The sequence below is a fragment of the Pelecanus crispus genome, chromosome 5 (genome assembly GCF_030463565.1).
Source record: "Pelecanus crispus isolate bPelCri1 chromosome 5, bPelCri1.pri, whole genome shotgun sequence".
NCBI classification, from domain to species: Eukaryota; Metazoa; Chordata; class Aves; order Pelecaniformes; family Pelecanidae; genus Pelecanus; species Pelecanus crispus.
The window spans coordinates 57952803-57975637 of record NC_134647.1 but is presented as its reverse complement, the minus strand read 5'-3'; the positions used below and the strand labels follow the sequence as shown (position 1 = coordinate 57975637).

The window sequence follows — 22835 nt, the reverse complement described above, 5'->3', positions numbered from 1 at the left end:
TGCATGTAAAAATAAAAGTAAACTAACATTTGAAGAACAAAAAAACAGAGACAAGATGTCTGTGTATGATTCCAAGGTACCTAAAAATGCAATAGAAGAAAACAGGGGCATATTATTCTCTGAAAAAACCAAAAACTTAATTTAATGAAGCTCTTCATTAGCTGAGAGAATGAGTTGACTAGTTAATGCAATTAGAATTCTTCATTTGAGCTGTCTTACTAACTAGGTCATAGAAAGGAAATATATGGTCATATGGAAACAGAGAACAGCTTCAGTAGAAATACAGATTTAAAAGTATATATTTTTACCTGTGAGGTACATTATGATAAACAGTAAGAAAAATAGGCCATAGTGGCCTATATTCTATATTCACATTTGACATGTGTTTAAATCTGAGATGAATGATCTTCCTAAAATTCAGCTAGTGGGAGCGACTCCAGATGTGGCATTGGAATATCACATGTATTTCTTATCAGAACTATATGTAAGCCTACTGTAACACTGTGGTTTTTTTTTCCTTTTCTTCGAAGGGAAATATCTGGGAACAAATTCTGAGAATACCCTTTCTCCTGGAAATAATTAATGCTGTCCCTTTCATCATCACGGTAAACATATTTGAATTAATACATTTGCACATTGCACTTTTATAGCTGCACAAATACTCTTAATTTTTATTGAAGTAAATTTGAATCTTATGTGGATGACAAACCTGTGCCTGTGGAAACAGAAATTTGTCAACAACAAGAAGATAGTTTGCTACCTGAATGAACTAATAATACAGACCACTCTTCCCTTACCCCCTGATAGGGGACAAACAAACCCAAAACTCTCTAACTCAAACTACAACACAATCAATAAAATAAACCAGACAGATATAAAAATCTAAGAATCTCTGGTGTCTGCACTGAAAACTGACTGTCCTTATTTTATCAAATTATCTTATATACATTTCATTACAAAGGAAGAAAAATTGTTATTTAAAGCCATATCTCACACTAGAAACACATTAATAATAAGTATTTTTCCCAAATGTTTCATTGCTGCTTGAATAGAAAAGCTCTATTCTTGAATAGAAAAGGTTTTAATGAGTTTGTTAAATTTTCTTTCAGATTTTCTGTCCAGTCCTAAGAAACTTGTTTATTCCTGTATTTTTAAATTGTTGGCTGGCAAAGCATGCTTTAGAGAATATGATTGTAAGTATGACAAAGGAAATAACTATTTTAGAGTTTCTATTTTTTTAGTATATTGTCTTTGGGATTTTGGCAGTACAGTCCATTGTCCAACTTTAATAGGAAGCTAACCAGATCTGTATTTAGATTATACAAATGGTCAAGCATTGCTAAACTGCTTTCTGCATCAAAATTAGAAAATACTAAGACATCAAGTGAAATCTCAATTAGTATAAATTGTTACTGTGCCAATAAAGGAAAGTTGGAATGGCTGGTTCTTTTGCTACTCTTCCATTCATATACAATTGCAGGCAACTCAACTGCTATGCCTTAATTGGTTCTTGCAGCCTGTCATTTGTAAGCTAGACATGAGCAGACAGACCTTAAGGCACCTTGCAATAGTATCAGATTTGTGCCAGGATGAACAAAGAACTAGTTAAATAATCACAGAATCACAACCGTCTCTTTTGCACCCTTCTATATGATCAGCAAATTCTAACAGCATTTGAATGACTGCATTTTATCAGGGCACTGTATAATTCCTCTATAGAATCAGCTCATGCCTTATTAATTCAAAACCAAAAATAACACCTATTTTCCATTAATATAGAATGATCTTCACAGAGCCATCCAACGCACACAGTCTGCAATGTTTAACCAAGTCCTCATTTTAATATCTACCTTACTATGCCTTATCTTCACTTGGTAAGTAACCAACCCCCCTTTGTTTTTATTATATAGATTGGCTTTTCTTCCTTTACTACATAGTGATAAAACAGGCATTGTAGAAATCAGGCATTGAAATAAAAAGAGTAATATACTTGCAGTGAAAGTGTTAACTAGCACAGGATACTACTGGGGTAGTAGTAGTATCTGGAAACAGAATGTGCATGCATGGGAAATGGAATAATTCTCACTCTAAGGAAGGAAATACAGATGATGCAAAAACTCAGGAGAAAGGAGTGGGGGAAAATTTACATATATACCAAGAGTGCAATCTCAGAAGAAAAGTCACTCAAATTTGAAGAATACCAACAGAAGTACCCATATTAAGGTCACCTTCCTCTGACTGGTGGGACAGACAGAGAAAAATATGCAAGATCTCAGCCTTATCACTCAGATGACCAAGTCAGGTTCCTGTACATGGGATACCTGTTAATAATCTAGATTACAGAAAGTGCGTATTTTATTAATCTGGATTACAGAAAGTAGTGGATCATAGGTGCAAACAATCAAAATGTGTTACTCTGAAGAAGTTTTTGTTGCAAGACCTTGAAAACTTAAATTTACAGGAGTTTGGGAAGCTTGGAGAAAAATCTGTTGAGGGCATTAAATATAAACATACTTGGTTAATGAAATTCATGAGCTGCACATTATTGGAGGCTAGGAAAAGAGCCACAGGAAACACCACCTGATTGCCCCGTTTTTATACTATGCCTTAGGGATATACTGTTGACCAGGGCCGGAGACAGATAAAATAGACTACATGAGTCTTTGGTCTCACCCAGTATGGTCATGCTTGTATAAATGGAAAGTGCTTATAATGTAGCTTGGTAGCTTACTTAACATACAGAATTTTCTCAGCAGTAGTGCCTGAGAAGTGAGTATCATATAGGGGGAAAAAAGAAAGTAGAGGAAGAATGTGTGTGTTACAAGACTCTGTACAAGGGGCAGTGAACAGAGAAGATGATTCTGCGTGGAAAGGCTAAATCACCTGTATTTATTTTGCCAGACAGCGTGCCTTTGGGTCAACACACTGATAAAGTTGGTCTGTCATTTTGGAGACAGTGATTTGATTTTCTCTTACTTTATTTCTCTAGCTTGTTTTTCTAATAGCCACCGTATGTGCTGCCTAACCCTTTTGGTAATAACAGTATAAAATATAACACATGGCCTTTTCCAGTCTCTCTGTCCTTGATTCAAGAAGAGGAGTTTGTTCTAGCCAGTGGCTAAATGAATGGTCCAGTTTTACCCTTTGTCTTATGGCCACACAACTGCATAATGACAAATGCTGCCAGTTCTAAACAGTAAAGAATTTTTGTGAGATTAAATTTCCTATTGAATGTTATGGCCCTTTAAGAGGAAATTTTATATGAATAAGGACTACAATACTTGAGCCAGAATGCATAAAATTCTATCACTGTAGCACTTGGACATTTTTAATTGGCTCTAATTTTGCTTTTTAAATTTTTTACAATACAAAGCGCTCTTCAGTAAATAGGCCTTCACCTTTTTTATTAGCCCTCTTCAATATTTTACTGAACTGCTGAACAAAACATGTATCCAATTCTCACTCAAGTAAGCGAGTAAAAAGAATGTTTCCTAAGAACTCACTGTGATGATCTCTGGTTGAATAAAGTATAGAAGCTGCAGCTAAACAGAACATCATGCTCACCACCAGGCATTTTGATAACTGACAGTAAAACATGCAGAAAATGGCAAGCTTGCTTACAGTAATTATGTCTGGTCTCAACAGCCACAGATACCAGCTCATTATAGATCATTATACTGACCTAGTATTGACCCTGCTAGAGTGCAAAATAAGCTAAATAGGATGAAACACCCAGTAATGCAATAACTAAGGAAATGAAGCACTTTTGGAATGACTAACAATAGTTGTTCAAGCATCTGCAGCTTGCCTAAGACTGCAATTCTGTCTAGGCAATTGTTACTGTTTCTTACATGAATACACATAATGCATTTTTACACTTTTTTTACCCATCTATATACATAGATTAGATTACAGAGTATATTTTAAAAATACCGAAAAAAACCCTCTATAAGCAGTGAAAATCAATTGGCTTAACAACTTTGATTATGCTACATCTATGGTGAATTTGAGACAGCATTTCATTTTAGGAGACATCATTTAGAGCTTACATGAGTTTATTCATGCTGAAAGAGGAGTAAAATCCATTTCTGGAATCTCTCCACTTAAGGATGGCTTTCACCAGGCTGATCTTCCACGTTTTCTGCAACAGCAAGCAGTAACCAAGTGTATTCCCTCCAAAGACATATGGGAGCCAGCACTAGACTTATCCATGCGTGTAATGGAGCACAACACAAAAAAATTTTGAGCTAGCACTGGTCTGTTTTCAGAACCATATTTTGGTTACATGTAGAGATACTGCCTTGTTCCATGAAGTACTATAGCTTCAGTAATTCAAAATTAGTAAGCCTTGATTAGTAGCTTGAATACAGTGCTTACAGTTTCAGAGCACTTTCCCCTTAGAGTATATTCAGTACTGTGGTGACATGCTCATGGTATGCTTTTGGTGCCACTGATAACTGTCCTCACTGTGCCTCCCTGCCGACCCTTAAGGTTAATGAGATAATGACTTTCAGGCACTATATTAATTAAATTGTAACACCACAGCCCTTCTTAGTTCCTGGTTGACAGGTTTGTTTTTACCATCTGCTTCAATAGGAACACTGGCTTCTCAGAACTTCTGAAGTCAATAAAACTTTACAACACAAGGTTCTGTTCAAAACCATGTTTTTTTATCAGGCACATAGAAAGAGGGGGTACATAGCTTCGTATGGGGATTACACCATTTTATAAGAAGTCCGAGACTGTATGAAGTCCAGAAAGACTCCTCTTTCTACTTCCTTTTTTTTACCAGTTCAGTTAGACTGGTGCACTGAGAAAGTGCAGCAAAAGTGCTTACTGCTTCAGGTGAGACTGAAACCTTTTTGTAAGTCTTTTGATGGTCATTTCTGTGAGAAATTATAAAACAAATAAATGCTGAAACATAACTACTTTCCAGCAATTAGTTCATATCTAGAAGATATGTTCCTTAATAAATTTTTCAGAATTTTGGGTATTTGTTTAACATATTTAAAAGTAGATTTTTGCTGAGGTGCAAAAGAGATGCTTGCTTTACTTCCTTGTGCAATAACAGAAACCTGTAGTTCTCTACAAAGTACAAAATAGCTGGATATCTGCAAGCATATTGGAGCTGACATGTCTCCACTAATAATTCTGACAGTACAATTTTCCTGCAGAATGTATATTATAGGATCTTTTCTGAAAGCTTGTGTGTTTACCGAGTAAGAGGATGTTTGCATCAGAAGATACTCATGTCTGATCTTTGTATGGGTTCAAGTTCAGTGAGCAGGAACATGCCTCTGCCACCTATCTGTCTAGCCAGAACTGAAATTATGCTCTCAAATGTGGAGGAACCATTCAGTCTCAGTCACTTAGAAGTGCCTCAGCACACCCAGGACCCTGGGGAAGAACCTGGCTGGACCTCCTGGTCTCTTGAAGGTTTGCAATGGAGGGAGAAAATTTGGTATGTCTATGCCCAGTACATTTTGACTTGTTCTTCTAGCATGTAGACAACAGCATGGCATTTGTTACTATTTGACTGGTTGTCTTTGTAAACAGAAATTTACTTTAGAGATCAGTTTGAGGGATCTATATTACGTACAACAGCTGCAAGAAAACAGCATATTTATAAAAAACATTTTTTAAAAATTATAAATGCATAAAAGGAGCTCTTCCTCATCAGCTTTGCTCCTGTCTGTATGTAATGAGTATTTTCAAAATAACTTCTCTCATAGTTAGCAGAAAACCCACAGAGAATGATAAATTCTGCCTCATGCATCATCAGCAAACACATCAATTACATCTCCACAACAGAATCTTATAAGTGGTGGTTACATATGTAGATGCATTCCAACTTACGGCTTATAACTCAGGTGTAAGCTTTCAGATGAAAAGTTAAAAAAATAAATAACCTAATGTTGACAGCTAATTGGCTAATCTCAAAATTTTTAGATCTCATTATTCAAGCTGTCCTTTGCACTCAGAGTATAGTGGGAAAAGGCTCCTTCCGTATTTTTGTACAAAGTTGACAATTTTCAACGTTATTACAGAACAAACTAATCACATAACAAATTTTTTGCTCTATTCCACTCTTTGATTTTTGATGATAATTGTTTATGGATCTGGGAGTAGAACTCATTTGCAGATCAATAAATTCATAAGACCAGCTCCATGTATCTGTAGTTTGCAGATTACATACAAGGATTTTTTTCTCTTTTCTTCTGATTTCAAGGACAGATTAGGCTAATCAATAATTTTTCTTTCTTTAAATACCTCAGTGGCCTCCTCACCAGAATACTTTTACTAAAAGATTTGTACTCCTATGTGATACTGTTCAGCAGTTACTGTTGGTAGAGTTCTAGTGAAAGTTACAGACCTCATCAAAGTATATGTTGTGTCATTTAGCTAATGGATGTTTGCACTGGTTTGTCAAATGGAATACTAATTATTTCTGTAAACTGTACAAAACGACAAATAACAGTGAATGACTATTTTGGGCATCTTTCTGTGACAGAGTGAATCATCTATTAAGGCTTACTTTGCTTTTTAAATCACTGTTTGTCATATATCACCAGTATAGAATGATTAGCTTGTGAAAAAGGTGGCTACAAACTGTTTGAGGTGGGCATTTATTTTGTTCATACTGAAAACTAAGAAGCCTGCACAAACTTTGCTTAATGTCTTCATTGAAAGCTCACTGAGGTCAATCTTAACATATTTTACCCTTCAGCGCTTTCAACATCAGAAAATTAGGGTGTTTCCACACACTGACTTACAGAATAAATGTAGTATGCCAATAGCGTAGCGTCAATGTCAATTACACAGTCAAAATTCTCATCTGGAGGAAACAGTAAGAATAAGTTGCTTGTAAGGATGAAAACAAATCCAGACAATGATCTAGTGCAAACAAGACAAATCAAGACCTTCAGATTTGGAACACTACGTTACAGAAAAAAACCAACCAACCAAAAAAGGATTAATCCCACGTAATGTTAGAGAAAATAAGACATCTCAATGCTCCAGCTCCCTTTATTATCAATAAGTAGAAACAGACAACTCAGAGGCCAGTGCAGATCTGAAGGGAACTAAATCACCACATGGAGGTCTGTGCTTCTCTGCCCCTCTGTGTTGATTATATCAGGAGCCTACAATGGCAGTTCTCCAAGAAAAATGCCTAGCATTAAGTAGGATGAACTTGAAGAGTGTTGGTGGATTATGTAATGTAGAATAAAATGTGTTTTTTTGGGTCTGCAGTTCTTTCTGTGATGTGATGTTATGTTTTGTTGTACAGCACTCTCAGTGCTCAGTTCCAATCTCAGTTTATGATTTAGAGAGATTTTCTGCATTCAAAAATAGCACAAAATTAAACTGTAATTCTGTCTTTCAGTTTGATCAAATCCAATGATTCTAAAGTGGTAAAGCATGTGAAGTCTTAGGATCTAATGGACTAAACAGGAGTTGCAGAATTTAAATACCAGTATTTTGTAGAACATTAATTGAAAGTTCTAAGTAACTGTAAATAATACAAAATAAGTTATTCAACTATTACAAGGAGCCCACAAAGTATTAAAATAATAGCAGTTGTGCTTTTCTTTCTCTGAAATAAAGCAGGTCCATCAGGAACTTGCTTGTTTCAAATAAAGGATCTCTATTTTCTGTTTTGAAATATTCCTATGCAGTGCTCTCCAAACATAAAGAAATAGATCTAGAAGTAGGCCAGGTAGCACATGTAGTACTTTCCAAATCCATTGTACCAACTTCCACCCTACCCTTGTCCTGCTTCTCGGTTGCTGGAATCGGGGCAGCCATGTGTGGGTAGTTTTCCTGTGAGTGTATACAATTAGAATTGAGGTCTACTTCAGACACTGCCTTAACACATCCTGAAGTGATGGAACAATAAAAAGGTTGTGTAGCCTCTGGAAGGTCAATAACAAAACATTTCTTAAAATATCCATTTGTTATTTGTGAACAAATGATCTATAAATTCAATTAAAGTTAATCTGAACTATTGCCTTCTGGGAAAAACTGGGTCCATGAACACAAGGACAACATTTTAATCAACTTTGGTAGGAGAAAAACACATTGGATACAGAATTTATCTTTTCTTAGCTATAGAAATTTCTAAGGTGGCTTTGCTAAAATCTGCTCTATAAGAAGCATGTGAAAACAGAGTGTTGCCACAGACAGTTGTCAATCTAGATTATTTAAATGAAACACAAATTCAGATAAAACTCCTACTGTTTCTAATGGAATATGGACTTATGGGATGGGCCACACTTTTTTCACCTTTGCTAGCACTGGAGATCATCTGCTTACATCCATATTATTAGTACTTCAGGGCCAAAGCCTTTGAGAAGGCTTGTTGAGAAAATATAATAAAAAACCCAACTTGTTTCTTGGATTAATGCCTTTCCTCATTCTTATGCAACTATTGTATTGTGACAACACAGAAATATTACCATATATAAATTTATTCTGGTTTATTTTTCCTTGGGTTGATAGGGTGGTATTTGTCATAGTACATCTTAAAAAATATTTTTACATGTTTCAGTTCAAGATTTCAGATCTTAAAAAAGCATATGAGTAATTAGTGCTGTTAAAGAGTGCTGCTTAAAGAGTATAGGATAAGGACTTTTGCTACTGAAAAACTGGTTAGTTGTTTGTGAAAGGCAGAACAGAAATCATGTTTATTGTAAGGAGAGCAGAAGTATGGAAGGCAAATCAGAAGTCTTTTTGGCTACCCATCAAATATGGTTGCTATGGAAACCTAGATAATTATACAGTGTTTTTCATGCTATTTTAGTTATTAATTTGGTAGTGACATAATATTTCCTTTGTTAATCTTTTTAGATGTTTCTACATAGTTATTTCTAAAATAATTAGGTCAGCATCTTTCCCATGCTATGTGCAGGGAATTCTTTGTCCAACTGATGTAATGGAACATTTAAAACTAGACACAGAGACCACTGAAATTGATAATAATTTGAATAGCCTTTTTACTATGGTCTGTGAACAAAGTCGTAAAGGTTAGAAAGTTCAATCTAAATTATCTTCTGAGCATGAGAGATACATTTGTAGTCATCTTGTCTTCTGAAAATAAAAAATAGTCAGAAAGACTAAATGGCAGGTCAGAAAGCTGCCGTTCACAAAGCCTCTGTAAAAAGGAGTGTCAACAACAGATTATTTATAAGCAAATTCTCCTTTTTTTAATATGTAGAGAAATATTAAATTAAGGAAGTAAACAGTATGATTAAGAGATTTCTATTGGTTTATTTCACCCTGGAAGATGAGTCAGGGCTTCAGGTACTTGTGATCTTTTCACGTTACAATCAAAGCTTTCCTGATTTTCTAGCACAAGTTGCAGATCATTTATTAACCTGAAAATCAGTAGTTCCAAACTGAATTTAGATAAAGGTGGGCAAAGTTAAATTTGAATAAATTTGAAAGACAAAATAAACTTACCCACATTTTTTGTTCTCTATTGTTGTACCACACAGTATTTTAATATTTTGTATGGTATGTAACTCTCCATTATAGGTCAGGTAAATCATCCTTCAACAATTAATGCAATGGCAATTTCACAATCTAGTAGTGTATTGTTTAAATCAATATTTTCAATTGACGCTAGGAAGAATTTTCAGCATGGCTTGCAAGACTTCTACTCTTGGTGGGAGTTAGACATTAAATTACTTTCCATTCTGAAAGTTCCAGCCTCTATCCTGTGAATCATTTGTGATCATCCTCTTCTAATCATTTTTTTCTGCTCTGTGGAGGTACTGAAAATTCAGTAATCAGAATATGCATATTTAAGTAAAGTGTAAAAATAGGTTTCAAAACAAACTCCTGCCCAAGAAGGAGATAAAATGTCTCTCAGGTTCTTCCCGATATTTTCCCCAATAAATTTAATGTAATGTAAAAATGTCTCTCAGATACCAAATGCTGCTAATATTTACAATAATATGGACAACTTTTCATTAAAGATGCATTAAGAATATTTGGGAGGCATACACAATATTTTGCAAAACATGCACTCTGAATACGCCATTGGGAGAACAATTTTTTCTGCTTTTATTATCATGGCATATTATAATACAGTAATAATATTACCAGATACCATGATAAGCAAAGGTTATTCTGGCAGCAAAGACCCATTACCATTAAGAAAGGAGGAAAAAAAGTAAATGATTTTGAGTCATATAAGATTTGGACTGTTAGAAATACAATTCTAAAAGACTGCATCTCCATAGTATGTTTTCTTTAGCAACCATATTTTGAATTTTGTGGGAGATAAATGAAATCAAGCTGCTGCTAATATTAACTAATTATGGCTTGCCGACACGTATAAAGCAAAACATAAAATTCCTCAAAGTTAATCTAAATGCAATCCTGTCTTTGTTCTTTTGCAGACATAGGATGACTATAAGGAATATGTAAGGTCTTAGTAAAATTAAAAATTAAATTAGTAAAGCCTGCTTTAATTTTCTGTGTCACATTGATGTACATAAGGACAGAACTGGGGCCACAACATATAATTCCATAATTGTCACATGAACCCCATGATGTAATAAAGGGGGATTTGATGAAAATCTAGACATGATTATCCAAAGAGCAAGGACAAATAAGGAATGTCAAAGAGAAACAGAATGCAATATTCTGTTACCAAAAATCAATTACCATATTTTAATATGTACAATATACATTTGAGATATGTATGTCTTCAAGAGTATTGGCACTTGAAAAAGATCCACAGAAAAAATGCAGTCAGAGAAAAGGTTTTGGGGACTGAGACATAGGGAGCAATGGAGGTAAACTCAACAGGCATGCAAAGGCATGCAGATTGTTAGGATATGGGTTCTCTAGTAAGCTTTCCATTAGTTTATAAACACACATGCACACATATACCTGCTGCTGAATCACAGGCTTGTAAGTAGATATCTTGTGTGAAAATGTAAATATGCATGTTACCTTCAGAACAGCGGTGACAAGAATAACTGGCAAAATAAAATGCTAGAATGAAAGTCAATCTGGAACACAATCAGAGTCTGCAGTTTGTGAAATACTGTATCATCATATTGGTAAAAGAAATCTTAGGTTTTGCTTTGGTTTTGGGAGGACTTCAATAAAAGCAGGTCAAGTTCCCCTTAAAGGGGCAATATGATATATAAAATAAGGGTTAAAAACCTCTGTCTTGCATCTCTTTCATTACAGGAAGGCATTACATTTCACATGCTTCATTTTGTCTTTGCAGTACAAAGAAAAACCTGATACTCACATGCTGTCTTTGAGAATGTTATATCGTTTTAGACAGTAGCAAATAGAATGCCATGTGTAACAACGGATGACTAATTATGTTGAGGATGTTACTTCACCATTTAGAATTCAATGCCTGGCAGCAAACCATCATCACTCACAATTTCTGGCTCAAAAATGAAGTTGTCATTAGCATGCAGACTTAAAAAAAAAAAAAAAAAAATCTTTCATTGACTGATTCATTAGGCTGACAAACTATTTTACTTTACTAAAATTTGGTGTTTATGGTGGTTTATGCTAACACATTTAACTGCATTATTAGATGCCATCAGTTATTTTGGTTCTCTGATGAGCAGTAACTCATTATGCTGATTTGTGATCAGCATAGCTCTTTAGTGATTTGTTCACTTTTATTGTCTGTTTCACATTCTAACTGTAGTTGGTGTGAAGTTGGTGTGAAGTTTAGCAAAGTTCATATTTCTCAAATCAGAAAGTGAAGAGTTAAAAATGATGTTGATACAACTTTGGCCATACTAACAGAAGCTGACACCAGCCACTGGGAATTATTCACTCACACTCTGTATTAGGCATAACTTTATGGAATATTGAAAGGACATTTCAGAGGCTTTGGCAGAGCTAGGGGTGCGATATGAGATGATCTAAAAAGAAGATGGATTTTAGTGCATTGACAATGAATTTTAAAAGAAAAAATTCTCATTTTTCTCTTCTCTATACTTGGTATTCCATTAGAAATTACTATAATGTTTAGACAGATGTTTTTCAAACAGATGAAGACTAGAGGAGTAGACAGTCATCCAAACATAGTGTCACATTTGGGTGATAAACCCAGAGAGGTAGTGGAGGCCCCATCCCTGGAAACCTTCAAGGTCAGGTTGGATGGGGCTCTGAGCAACCTGATCTAGTTGAAGATGTCCCTGCTCATTGCAGGGGGGTTGGGCTAGATGACCTTTAAAGGTCCCTTCCAACCCAAAGCATTCTATAATTCTATATGTAGAAGTTAAATGTGCATGGATTCCTCTAAATCACTTTTGTGTGATATTCTTTCCATTAGCAATAGGGGCCCCATCACCCATGCCAGAACTGTCACATGCCAAAATAACTTACTGAGCTTAAATAAAGGAAGTAAAGAATTAAAAGTATGATTCATTACAAAAATGTTACTTGTAAACTCAATCTCTGATAATTGCTTGTGGACTTCAGCAAAAGTCTTTACCAAAACATAGAAGTCTGTCAATTGTTTGACCTAGTCACAACAATTAAACGTCAACTTGATGTCAGAGAGTGTTAAAGATTAATCTCCAAATGGTATCTCAGCTCCAATAAATTTGTATTTCTAGCACTGTTAGCAGATACTGCTTTCCATTCTCCCTCTCCCCCACAAAGTAGAAATCTATAAATAAAGACCCTTTAGGATATAATCCAAATAAACAGCACCCTGATTAATGAGTTCTGTACTTCCACTGACAATTAAAACCTTATCCTAAAAAAAGTTAAGAATAGTAAATTAGATTGAGTTTTGTTATCTCTCAACCTCGGTAAAATAGCTAACTCTGTACTTAGAAAGGAACTCAAACATAAGCTTAGAGTTGAATATATGCTCCCATTCTTTGCAAAAACACAGCTATATTTTTTATGTTTGTGGAAGTTGTACCTTTCTGCAATATATGTGAAAAATTATATATACTGTATATTAAAGTGGAAGTGCTTGAGTCACAGCAATAAGGAAGAAAAAATAATTGGTATTCCTTTAGTAAACACTTAAGTACAAACCGTGGGTTGACTTTGCAGACTGAAAACTTAACAACAGGCATGAAATCAAATTGTCACTTCCTTTGGGCACAGAATACCGTACATAATTACATTCCACAGCAAAGCAGTATGTTTACTAATATATTACAAAAAGAGTAGGAGATCATATAAGGGATGAGGCTATTTAAAGGTATCCAATGCATTATGGTCTGCTGTAATTGCATGCATTCTACTGCTTTACTTAACTCTACAGTGTAAGAACAAAACTCTTCCTGGCATTCCAATAAACTTTTGAGTTACCTTTTGATATTTTCAGGACATCTATTATTACTGGCTTACATTTATGATGAACCTTAGTCAACTGCTGAGAATGAGCACTTGTATTTAATTTGCTTTTCAGTTTACAGTGTGTTGATATCGACAAATAAAATACAGTCCTGTATTTTGCAAGTTTGTTATCATGACTGATGAGCAGTGAAGACAAAGTAAATGGAAATATTTTATGCAAAGAAGTTCAAAATAAAATTACTGATGAGATGGCACAGCTACATGTGAGCATGTAGGTACTTTTACTACAATTAGATAAATGTGGCAAAAAGAATGAATGTAGGTGATATTTCAGCTGTACTCCTTCACTCAATCTCTTTTTGTTCACTTTGCTAAAAAGGGAAAAAAAAATGCAGGAAATAATAAAGATTCAGCCAACTTTAAGGCAAATGTGAAATACTTCAACTTGACTATTCAGAGTGGAAGTATAATTCTAAGGGCTGTAGTGAGTATGTTGTAAGAATAAAATCTTACTGAATATTCTCCATGAGCTAAGCAATCACGTGGAAAATATGCCAGACAAAACATAGCAGAGACTAACTATATAGTGTGCTGTCAGTCCTGGTAGTCATGGTGATCTTCTTTCTTCTTCCTCTCCTGCCCTCATCTTTTCAGTCTTATGATCATTAATCCCATATTATTTTGCTGGCTACTTGAATCAGCTCCCCTCCACTCATATGTCTGCCGTTTTTTGGTCATCCTGATACAACCTGTGCTCTTCCTTTAAATGATGAGTAATATCAAGTATGCTATTTTGAGAACACAGCTTGTTGGGATTTCATCATAAACCATCATAAAGATACTTGTGATTGTTAAACAGTCACACCTCACTTCAGAATAGACATGTGTGGTTTTGGATTTCATTGATTTTTAGAAAGAGTTATATGCATAGATACATTTGAATTCTAGTCTAAGAAATTATCAGACTTGAAAGCTTTTCCTCAAGCAAACACATGGTCAAAACAGGTGGCCCAAAGGAGAAAACTTAGATGGAATTCATAAAAACTTCTGTGACTTTCAGGAAACTTTTTAGCTATTGTAAAGTTCAGGCTTTTCCACTCAACCAAAACATTTCATTGAAAACACCATCAGGACTCCACCAGTGTTAACAATAGTGAGGAGCAGGAGGAGAATGATTATGAAATCATGGAGCTTGCTGATCAAGCCAAACAAGACACAGGCAGTCCAAGGTATCCCAGGCCCCTGGCTCATAGCTAGAATTGCTAGGTTTCCAACCAGAAACTCAAACCATGAAGGAGCCTATTTCCCTAATATATTGTCATGGTTTAACCCTAGCCAGCAACTAAGCACTGCACAGCCAATGGCTCACTCCCCCTGCCCCAGTGGGATGGGACAGAAAATCGGAAGAAGAAAAGTGAGAAAACTCATAGTTGAGATAAGAACCATTTAATAATTGAAATAAAGTAAAATAGTAGTAGTAGTAATAATAATAATATCCAAAGCAAGTGATGCATGATGCAATTGCTCACCACCTGCCAAGCAATGCCCAGCCAGTTCCCGAGCAGCAATCGCTGCCCCCTGTCCAACTCCCCCCCAGTTTATATACTGAGCATGATGTCACATGGTATGGAATATCCCTTTGGTCAGTTTGGGTCAGCTGTCCTGGCTGTGCTCCCTCCCAGCTTCTTGTGCACCTGGCAGAGCATGGGAAGCTGAAAAAGTCCTCGACTAGTATAAACACTGCTTAGCAACAACCAAAACATCAGTGTGTTATCAACATTATTCTCATACTAAATCCAAAACACAGCACTATACCAGCTACTAGGAAGAAAACTAACTCTATCCTGGCCGAAACCAGGACAACCTGGAATGAGAAGGGTAGAATTCGTGAGGTAGACCATGCTTCAGGAAGGCCTCAGAACCTATGTTCTGGCTCGGGAAAAGTCAGCTTTCTGTTATCAGTCTTAGTTCTCCATGTCTTCCAATGATGAAGATTGTCATCGTTATCATTATACTGTGCAGTCCTTTTAGATAATTTGTGATGAAGACAAACATGAATGAAAATTTCTGGGAAAAAGATGAACTTAATGGAGACAGTGAGGATTGGCTGCAATAGTATATTAAAAGATTGTAAGAATGATATAAATAAGGCAAGCAGAAATCAGTTTCTTCCATGTCTACAAGTAAAATTCACTTCTGACAGAGCTTGGGTACAACTCTGCAACAGAACATATGTTTTATGGAAATTTAAGCTGGAAAGGAAAATTTCACCTGTGAGCTTTCCAAAGGGCTTCCACCCCTCATGCCTATGGTTAAGGTGGATAAGATAAGTGGTATCTTCTGTGAATCACTTGCAAGTTTTAGACCACTCCAGCCTGTATTTACTATTGGTCTGAGTTTCACAGCAGGGGAAGCAGTGCAAGAAAGACCATTCTTTCTGAGTATTACTCATCTGTAAATTTCTGAGAAATTAATTTTTGTTTACGGTGTTATTATCAAGAAAATTTTGCAACTGAAGGAAGGTAATCTGGATAGTCCTTGTTTTAATAGCAGCGAGAGCAGCAAGAAAGAGTCAAAAATTTAGTAAGCTATGTATGTTGCGGACACACTATCCAAATAGACTGAAGGTAAGGTGTCTTGCCACTAGGCACACAGATGCACACAAGGAGCTGGATAAACCTAATAAGCTGCCATAAAAGAATACTAGCATCTGGGATTTTCCAGGCATTGAAAGATATTACATATTTCAGTGAGGTCTGGAAAGCCTCTTACTCTAAGCAGCTTTGGTACAGAATACATGTAAATATTATAGAGGATACTCCAAGGTCAGGAACTGCAGGCTTGTTTACAAGAAGTAAATGTTTGTAATGAGACTGAAATGTACCTAGGCCAGGATGGACACAGAGCTGATTCACCCTCCATCAGAGAAAGTCTGCTCTTGGACCACAACTAAGGTATGCACATGGAATTATTATTACAAGTTCTTTTAATGCAGGCAGAGTATTTCAGGGGAGAATCTTTCCATATTGTTTTTGTTTATTCTTTCATTAAAAATCTGTTACTGTTCTCAGTAGAAGCAGGACACTGAATTAGAGGAGCCTTTTGCCTAATCCAATATGGATGCTGGCCATTTTTTCCGCGTCAGTCCTTTTATAACTTTATCTATACCCATCCAACTTGAGAATCTTTTTGCCTCTTCTTACCATCTCTTTCCGTCACTATCATAAAGAGGAAAGAAGCAGGATGTGGGTTTGAATTCACAGTCACAGAGGATGAATATAAAGCTGGATCTTCCATCTGTCCAGTAGCAATCTAACCAATAATGATTACTTCCTTCAAAGAGGAACAAATAATAAAAAAAAGTGGTGCTTCCATAGTAGATATAACCTGATCTCAGAGTTTTAAAAGACTGAGTTTCCATTTCTTTATTACTATTGGCTTCTCTTAGCCAACCATCTAAGATTTTTTTTTAACAAATCTGATGATTAAAATCCAAGTTTAGCATATTTAAAATCTGTCAAGTACCTAATTAAACAACGTCTATAGCGTTAGTGGTACAATACCAGGCTTTGGAAATTGAATAAAATTTTCCATGAGTTACCTCAAAACAAACTTAGGTTCAGACAGATGCCCAAACACAGTCTTAGAGCTAGTTTGTATTTTTTAGGTTTTCTTCATATTTATAAGGATTTTTATTACTTTTTTATTATTTATGCTAAGAGAATAACTGTGGACTGCATTCTGTCACTACGAAATGAAATACATGTATACCTGGTCATAATCAATACCTCTGTCTCCATTTCCTATCCTGATTCTACACACTGGGTTTGTTGCTTCTTACACACATTTAACAAATATTCAGATAATGAATCTTTCAATTGTTAATTCAGTTTGATCGAGGGAGTGTGGGTGGTTTACATAACAACTGTTACACCCTTAACAGTGTTTCAAAACTATTGCAAGAAACATTAAGCATGATGTTCCAAAGCATAATGTATCAGGTGTATTAAATTAGAAATCTGCATTTGAATTTTCCAGCACGACACATACAATTTCTAAGTATTATAAATAGATTACTTAATCATTCTTCCTGAGAAAGGATAGGTATGTAATATTACCTAATTCTGTAACACCCAGCAGGTGAACAGTATCTGGTGGTTGAAGTACTGACTGCATGATTCTATTTCCTGAATAGTTACTGACTCCTTGTGGGAGCAGTCCAAAACCTCAGCCTCCAACAGGCTCTTAGCTGCAACAGTATTGATGCACTGAAGTTGGAATGCCAAGGTTTACTTTGTTTAGCTCTGGGGCAGACTGAAAGCATACAAAAATACAGATAGTTCTTTGGGCTTACAGACTGAAGCATGCACAGACCTTTCTATGGAAATACACTGAGCTGAATGCTGCCCACAGTGGGACTCTACTTGTGCAGACTCAATGACCAGTGTTGTTTTATTGCAGCTCCACTTCTCATTTCACAAAATGCAGCAACAGGAGTAGAAAGTCCTCGCTCAGTTTCAGCAAATATTTATATACAGTTGGTCATTTCATAATATCCTATTCTGCTTAACAAGATGTTCTACAGTTTTGGGAAGTCACATGGCTTACTAGTGGAAGCTTATTTTTCTAAGTTGAGCTTTTGCAACCATTAGCTGCATATAACATACTGATCTTTGGGGAAGGAAAATGCTTATATTAGACACTCTGGGTAAGCAATAATGATATAATCAAACACCATCATTTAGGATGATGTTTGATACAACTGGAATACAGAAAAAGGTGACCTTTCTAGCCGAAGAGAAATTCAGAATTAATTTCTGACATGGTGGGACTGCTATGTAGTGAAAGAAAGAGTTCTGCACCCCTGCCTCAGCTTCTATTCCAAGTCCCACAGAACCAAAGAGCTTGATTCAAAGCCTGTTGAAGTAATCTGAGTCTTTCCCTTCACTACTGTGATTCTGAAAAAAAGGGAGTGTTGTATGAAACAGTATGCTGGTCTCTGGGAAAAAAAAAAGGGGGGGGGGGGGGATAGAAAGATTTACACTGGACTGTCTGATAAAGTGGCATTAGAGTTGCAAAAAATATCTGAGATACTTGTTATTACATTAATTTTGTCCTTGAATATTAAGAATCCACAATGTCCAGCAGTATCTTTTTTTTTTTTTGTCCAGTCAGTGTATACACTTCAGCACGATCTACTGCATTTCTAGGATCATTTGTTACCAACTAAGAAGAGCAAGTATATTTCTCTACCGACTGACTTTAAAGACAGCATAACAACCTTCTTTCCAAACAGCATTTCTCCCTCATACCTTTCACCGTCTTGTATGCAATTACTCATTTCTATGTCCTGGAATTCAGTTATTCCCACAGCTTTAAAGTCTTATATATGGAATGAAAAGTGTAAATTGGAACTTCTCATTGTAATTCTTAAATTTGGTATATTATACATGATATATTGTACCAGATTCTGTCATTCTTGCATTTTGGAAATTGCGCATCTACTTAAGCTAGTTAGTTTTTTTTTTTTTTTTCCTATTTTAATGCTGTTTATGGAAAATTGCTTTTCAGGAAATAAATGTTTAGAAAAAAATAGGTTTTATAAAAGACCTGAGAAAGCATTGCAGGGCTTGGAAAAAATTGAAGCATTTGGTTCTCAGCAACTGAAAACCTCAGCTTCAGGGTGTTTGGACAAGATAGACATTTTATTATTGGTCAGAGTATCTTCTGATTTCTGATTCACTCATTTACTTGCTGTAGTTTCTACTCATCCCTTGTTCTTTTTCTTTGCCTCTTGTTCATTATTTACACAAGAATCAGAGGTTCTGTCAGAAAGCATTAGTTTTTTTGGTCATGGGTAAGGTGGTTAGCAACACCTTCACCTTCTGTAGGACCAGACTACACAGCTCAATATTTTCTCATAGGAAAAAGATAATTAGAGTTCAGAGGATGTGTATTATCATTCAGAAGTCAACACACAATATTTCCATATGTATCTCATACAGTAAATTAAAAAAAAAATGCCACTTTCATGTCACTCCAGTTATATCAGTATTTAATGCAGAGTTTTGTGAAGTGTAAATTGAGTGTTTAATGATTCTATCTATACTAATTCTACAAGCACTGAGAATGCTTTTCCAATAATGTCTAATTTTAAAATATAGGACAAAACTGCATATGGCTCTACATCAGTGCCCTAGAGAACACCCCACAGAGACAACTTTCAGTATGAAAAAGTGTTTGCCTCTGTACAAAGCAGTGCATGCTCCAGATACAGCATTAGTCGTAACATCACTTTCATTTTGAGGACTTAAGACTGGCACCAGCTTAATATTGATACCTTCGGCAAGTAGCGAGCACCTTTTGCTATTTCAGGCAAAACCTCTATGCATTTGTCAGACTTCTAAGGATATTACATGCCTCCCAGAGTGAGACTGAAGTATGAACTGTTCTATAGCCACATTTTATTTTGGTGTAAAGCTTGAGGAAGTTTCTTTAGACATCTTGGGTGGACTCTTCCAAATCTTCATTTCCTTAAGCAGGTAATTACAGCCACTATAGTGGTAAAATATGTCTCAAATGCCTGTCCATGTATTTTCTGGAAAGTTGACATGGTTGTCTTCTTCAGTATTTTGCTGTATTTGATTTTACCCATAGATATTTAATATGGTTGATGGTCTATCAACAATTGTGCTGACTGATGGTTCATTCCAATTTTTCTCATAAAGACAAAAAAAAAATCTGTGACAGTAGCATCAGAAAATTTTAAAATAATACAAACAGCAATTGGCAGTGCAGAACAATCAAATAATTGTAATTTAATTTTTAATATGTTCTAACACCACCATTCTGTGGTAGGATATGTGGAAACTTTAAGGAATTTGGGGTGTGAGAAACTACTGGGAAAACTTACTTAATATGCAGAATTACTATATTTCTGAGTTATTTCAGATGTAGCTTCTGTAGCATATAAGCACTGAGCCTGTACCACAGAATCTCACTGAACCTGATAAAATTAATCCCCACTGATTTCAACATATTCATTAGCTAGTTCCTGTAGCTACCTATTTAAAACACAACAAAGTAATTATACAAGTTGAAGCTCAAAGTTAAAGTCCAAAGAAAACAATGCTGTTAGTTGCTACCTTATCCTGAAGACACCTAAGCATCTCTAACTTTTGGCTCCAGCCTCTGGTGCATTTAGACCTCAAGATGTTGTACCTATAAACAATAATTTTATCTAAAAGTAAAAATAAAAATATAGAAATCAGACATACTTGGCAACACTCACAAATGAAAATACAGACTGATATAAAATAGATTGTAAACTATTATAAAATAAGGGTAGTTAATGTACAGTACTTGCAAATTGCTATCCAAATGGTTCTTGTTATGTTCATTTCTATGACATGCCACTGCAGCATGACAAAAATCTGACTTAATTTCAGGGGTTATTTTACAGTATTTATTTCTGTACTGCATGTGGAGATAGATTATTTACAAATAGTAGTTAGTTTTGGCACCTAAAATAGTCAAGCAAACAAAGATTCCTGGAATTAGGAAGAAAGCTTCCAGTAAAACAAAGACTGAACTCTCAAAGTTCAAATGATACCTAAACTAAACACAACTAATTTTCAGAGATTTCATGTTGCTATCTTTACTTTTTGTACTTGGTTTGGGTTTCTGTGGGTTTTTTTAATCATATTAAATCTCCTCTCCATTAAACCAATTTTGTTTTGTTGTAACTGCTCACTTAGATCCACTATGAAAAGACAGACTTGCTGAATTTACAGGAAACCTAAAATCGGTATAGAAGGTACTGACTTGGGCCCTATGTTTTAATTAGGCGTTTTCTGTGTACTTATTACCATGGTTTATTTTCTCCACAAGAACAAGTTGGTGTGAGCATTGCCTTTGCTGAACATTCCTTTCCTGTGTGAGATCATTGTTTGTCTAGGGATGACCAAGTATATTATTGTTTCTTCATGGGATGAAAGAGGAAGAGGAAGCAAACAAGAACAAGGAGATAAAAATAGCACCGTAAAATATCAAAACAGTCGAAAGTCCAAGTTACTGCATATTTCATTATGTCAGGAAATATGAGAAAGCAGACAAGAACATATGCTGTCTGTCTTGGTACATGCAGTATTTACACATCTTTTAAAAATAATGCTTAACACTTAATTTACAAGAATAAAAGAAGTTGATACTGCTATTCATATAAAGAATTAGGTTATATTAAAAGATATCAATAGGTTGTGGGGAGTAACTAATCCATGTGGACTTGGCTTCATGGACAGCTAATAACTTTCCACTGCACCCTCTATACAGTGTAATCAGGTGGCCCAAATAGATAGAAACATGCTATAGATACTGAGTAGCGTTTCTTTAGAGGCACTGGTGGTGAGATTAAAATATAGTATTTACAGGGGAGGAGTAAAAGAGATAATATTTCATTTGGCAATTAGACTCCCATAAAGTTGTCTCTTGAAAGTCACTTTTTTCTGCAGTTTTGTGATCTCTGGCACTAGTAAAAACAAAAGGCAGAGCAGCAAAACACCCAGTAAAATTAAGACTTGGTAACTTAATTTTGGTTTTATCATTCCTTTGTTTTCACAGTTAGGGCTTCAAGTACAATTTGGTAGAACTGCAAATGAGGTGCAAGTAATTTTGAGGAAAGAAATTAATTTGCTCGGCAACTTGTTAGCAAGAGCTGAATTTCTGCTTTAGCAAAGAAGAAATAGCTCCCATGTCTTACTAACTTTAATATTGTTAACTAAATGTGAGAAGCTCTGGCTCATGCCCACCGAGTTCAACGAGAAACAGCTTGAATCCACAACATTTTGGATTAGGCACAAAATTATTTTGATGGCTTCAAGGAATAGAAATACATAGGACTATAAGGGAGCACAGGTGATAAAATGAAATCTTGGGTCTCACTAAATTCAATGGGAATTTTACTGTTCACTTATAAAAGGCTGAAATGGTTCATGATATATTAACTTATTTCAGTTAAGCTAAAGTATGATTGGGTGGGCTGGCAACAGAAAGCTCATGAATAATAATAATAATAATAATAAAGAAAATATCTGCTTCATCAAGACTTGAGTTTTCCTACCAGCAAGCTATTAAAATTTTTTTTAAGGTTTTACAAAAAGAACAAAAAGTGAAGAAACAATTCTCATTCCTTGAAAATGTAAAAAAACCCTAGGGTACCAATTTTTTTTTACATTTTAATCCATCCTGTTAGATGCAAAGGGTAAAATTGACCCTTTTGCATATACAAACACCAAGCAGTTTCACAGGCACCAGCATCAGAAAAAATACATTTTTACCAATGACAGGATCATGCATTATGCTTCAATACAAACCCATCTGCAAATATTTAACACACTTAGTGGAGTGGTGTAATAGTCCTGTTATGTGGGAGCCATATCATGGCTCAATGTAATTGCTGCTTTCCTGGCCCTTGTGACCTTAATTCCTGAAGTCAAGGTTATATGTTTTAGAGATGTAGCCACAAAAGACAA

The 22835-nt window shown here is 35.4% G+C and overlaps 1 protein-coding gene across 3 annotated transcripts in view; it reads left to right on the top strand.

The window, feature by feature from the left end:
- Positions 1–22835, top strand: part of KCNT2 (potassium sodium-activated channel subfamily T member 2) — a 154951-nt gene that overhangs the window by 55756 nt on the left and 76360 nt on the right. For all 3 annotated transcript variants that reach the window (XM_075710612.1, XM_075710611.1, XM_075710610.1), the window contains exons 6-8: positions 531–605; positions 1110–1193; positions 1780–1874. In XM_075710612.1, the coding sequence (XP_075566727.1) occupies positions 531–605; positions 1110–1193; positions 1780–1874 (254 nt within the window). The remainder of the gene's footprint in view (positions 1–530; positions 606–1109; positions 1194–1779; positions 1875–22835) is intronic.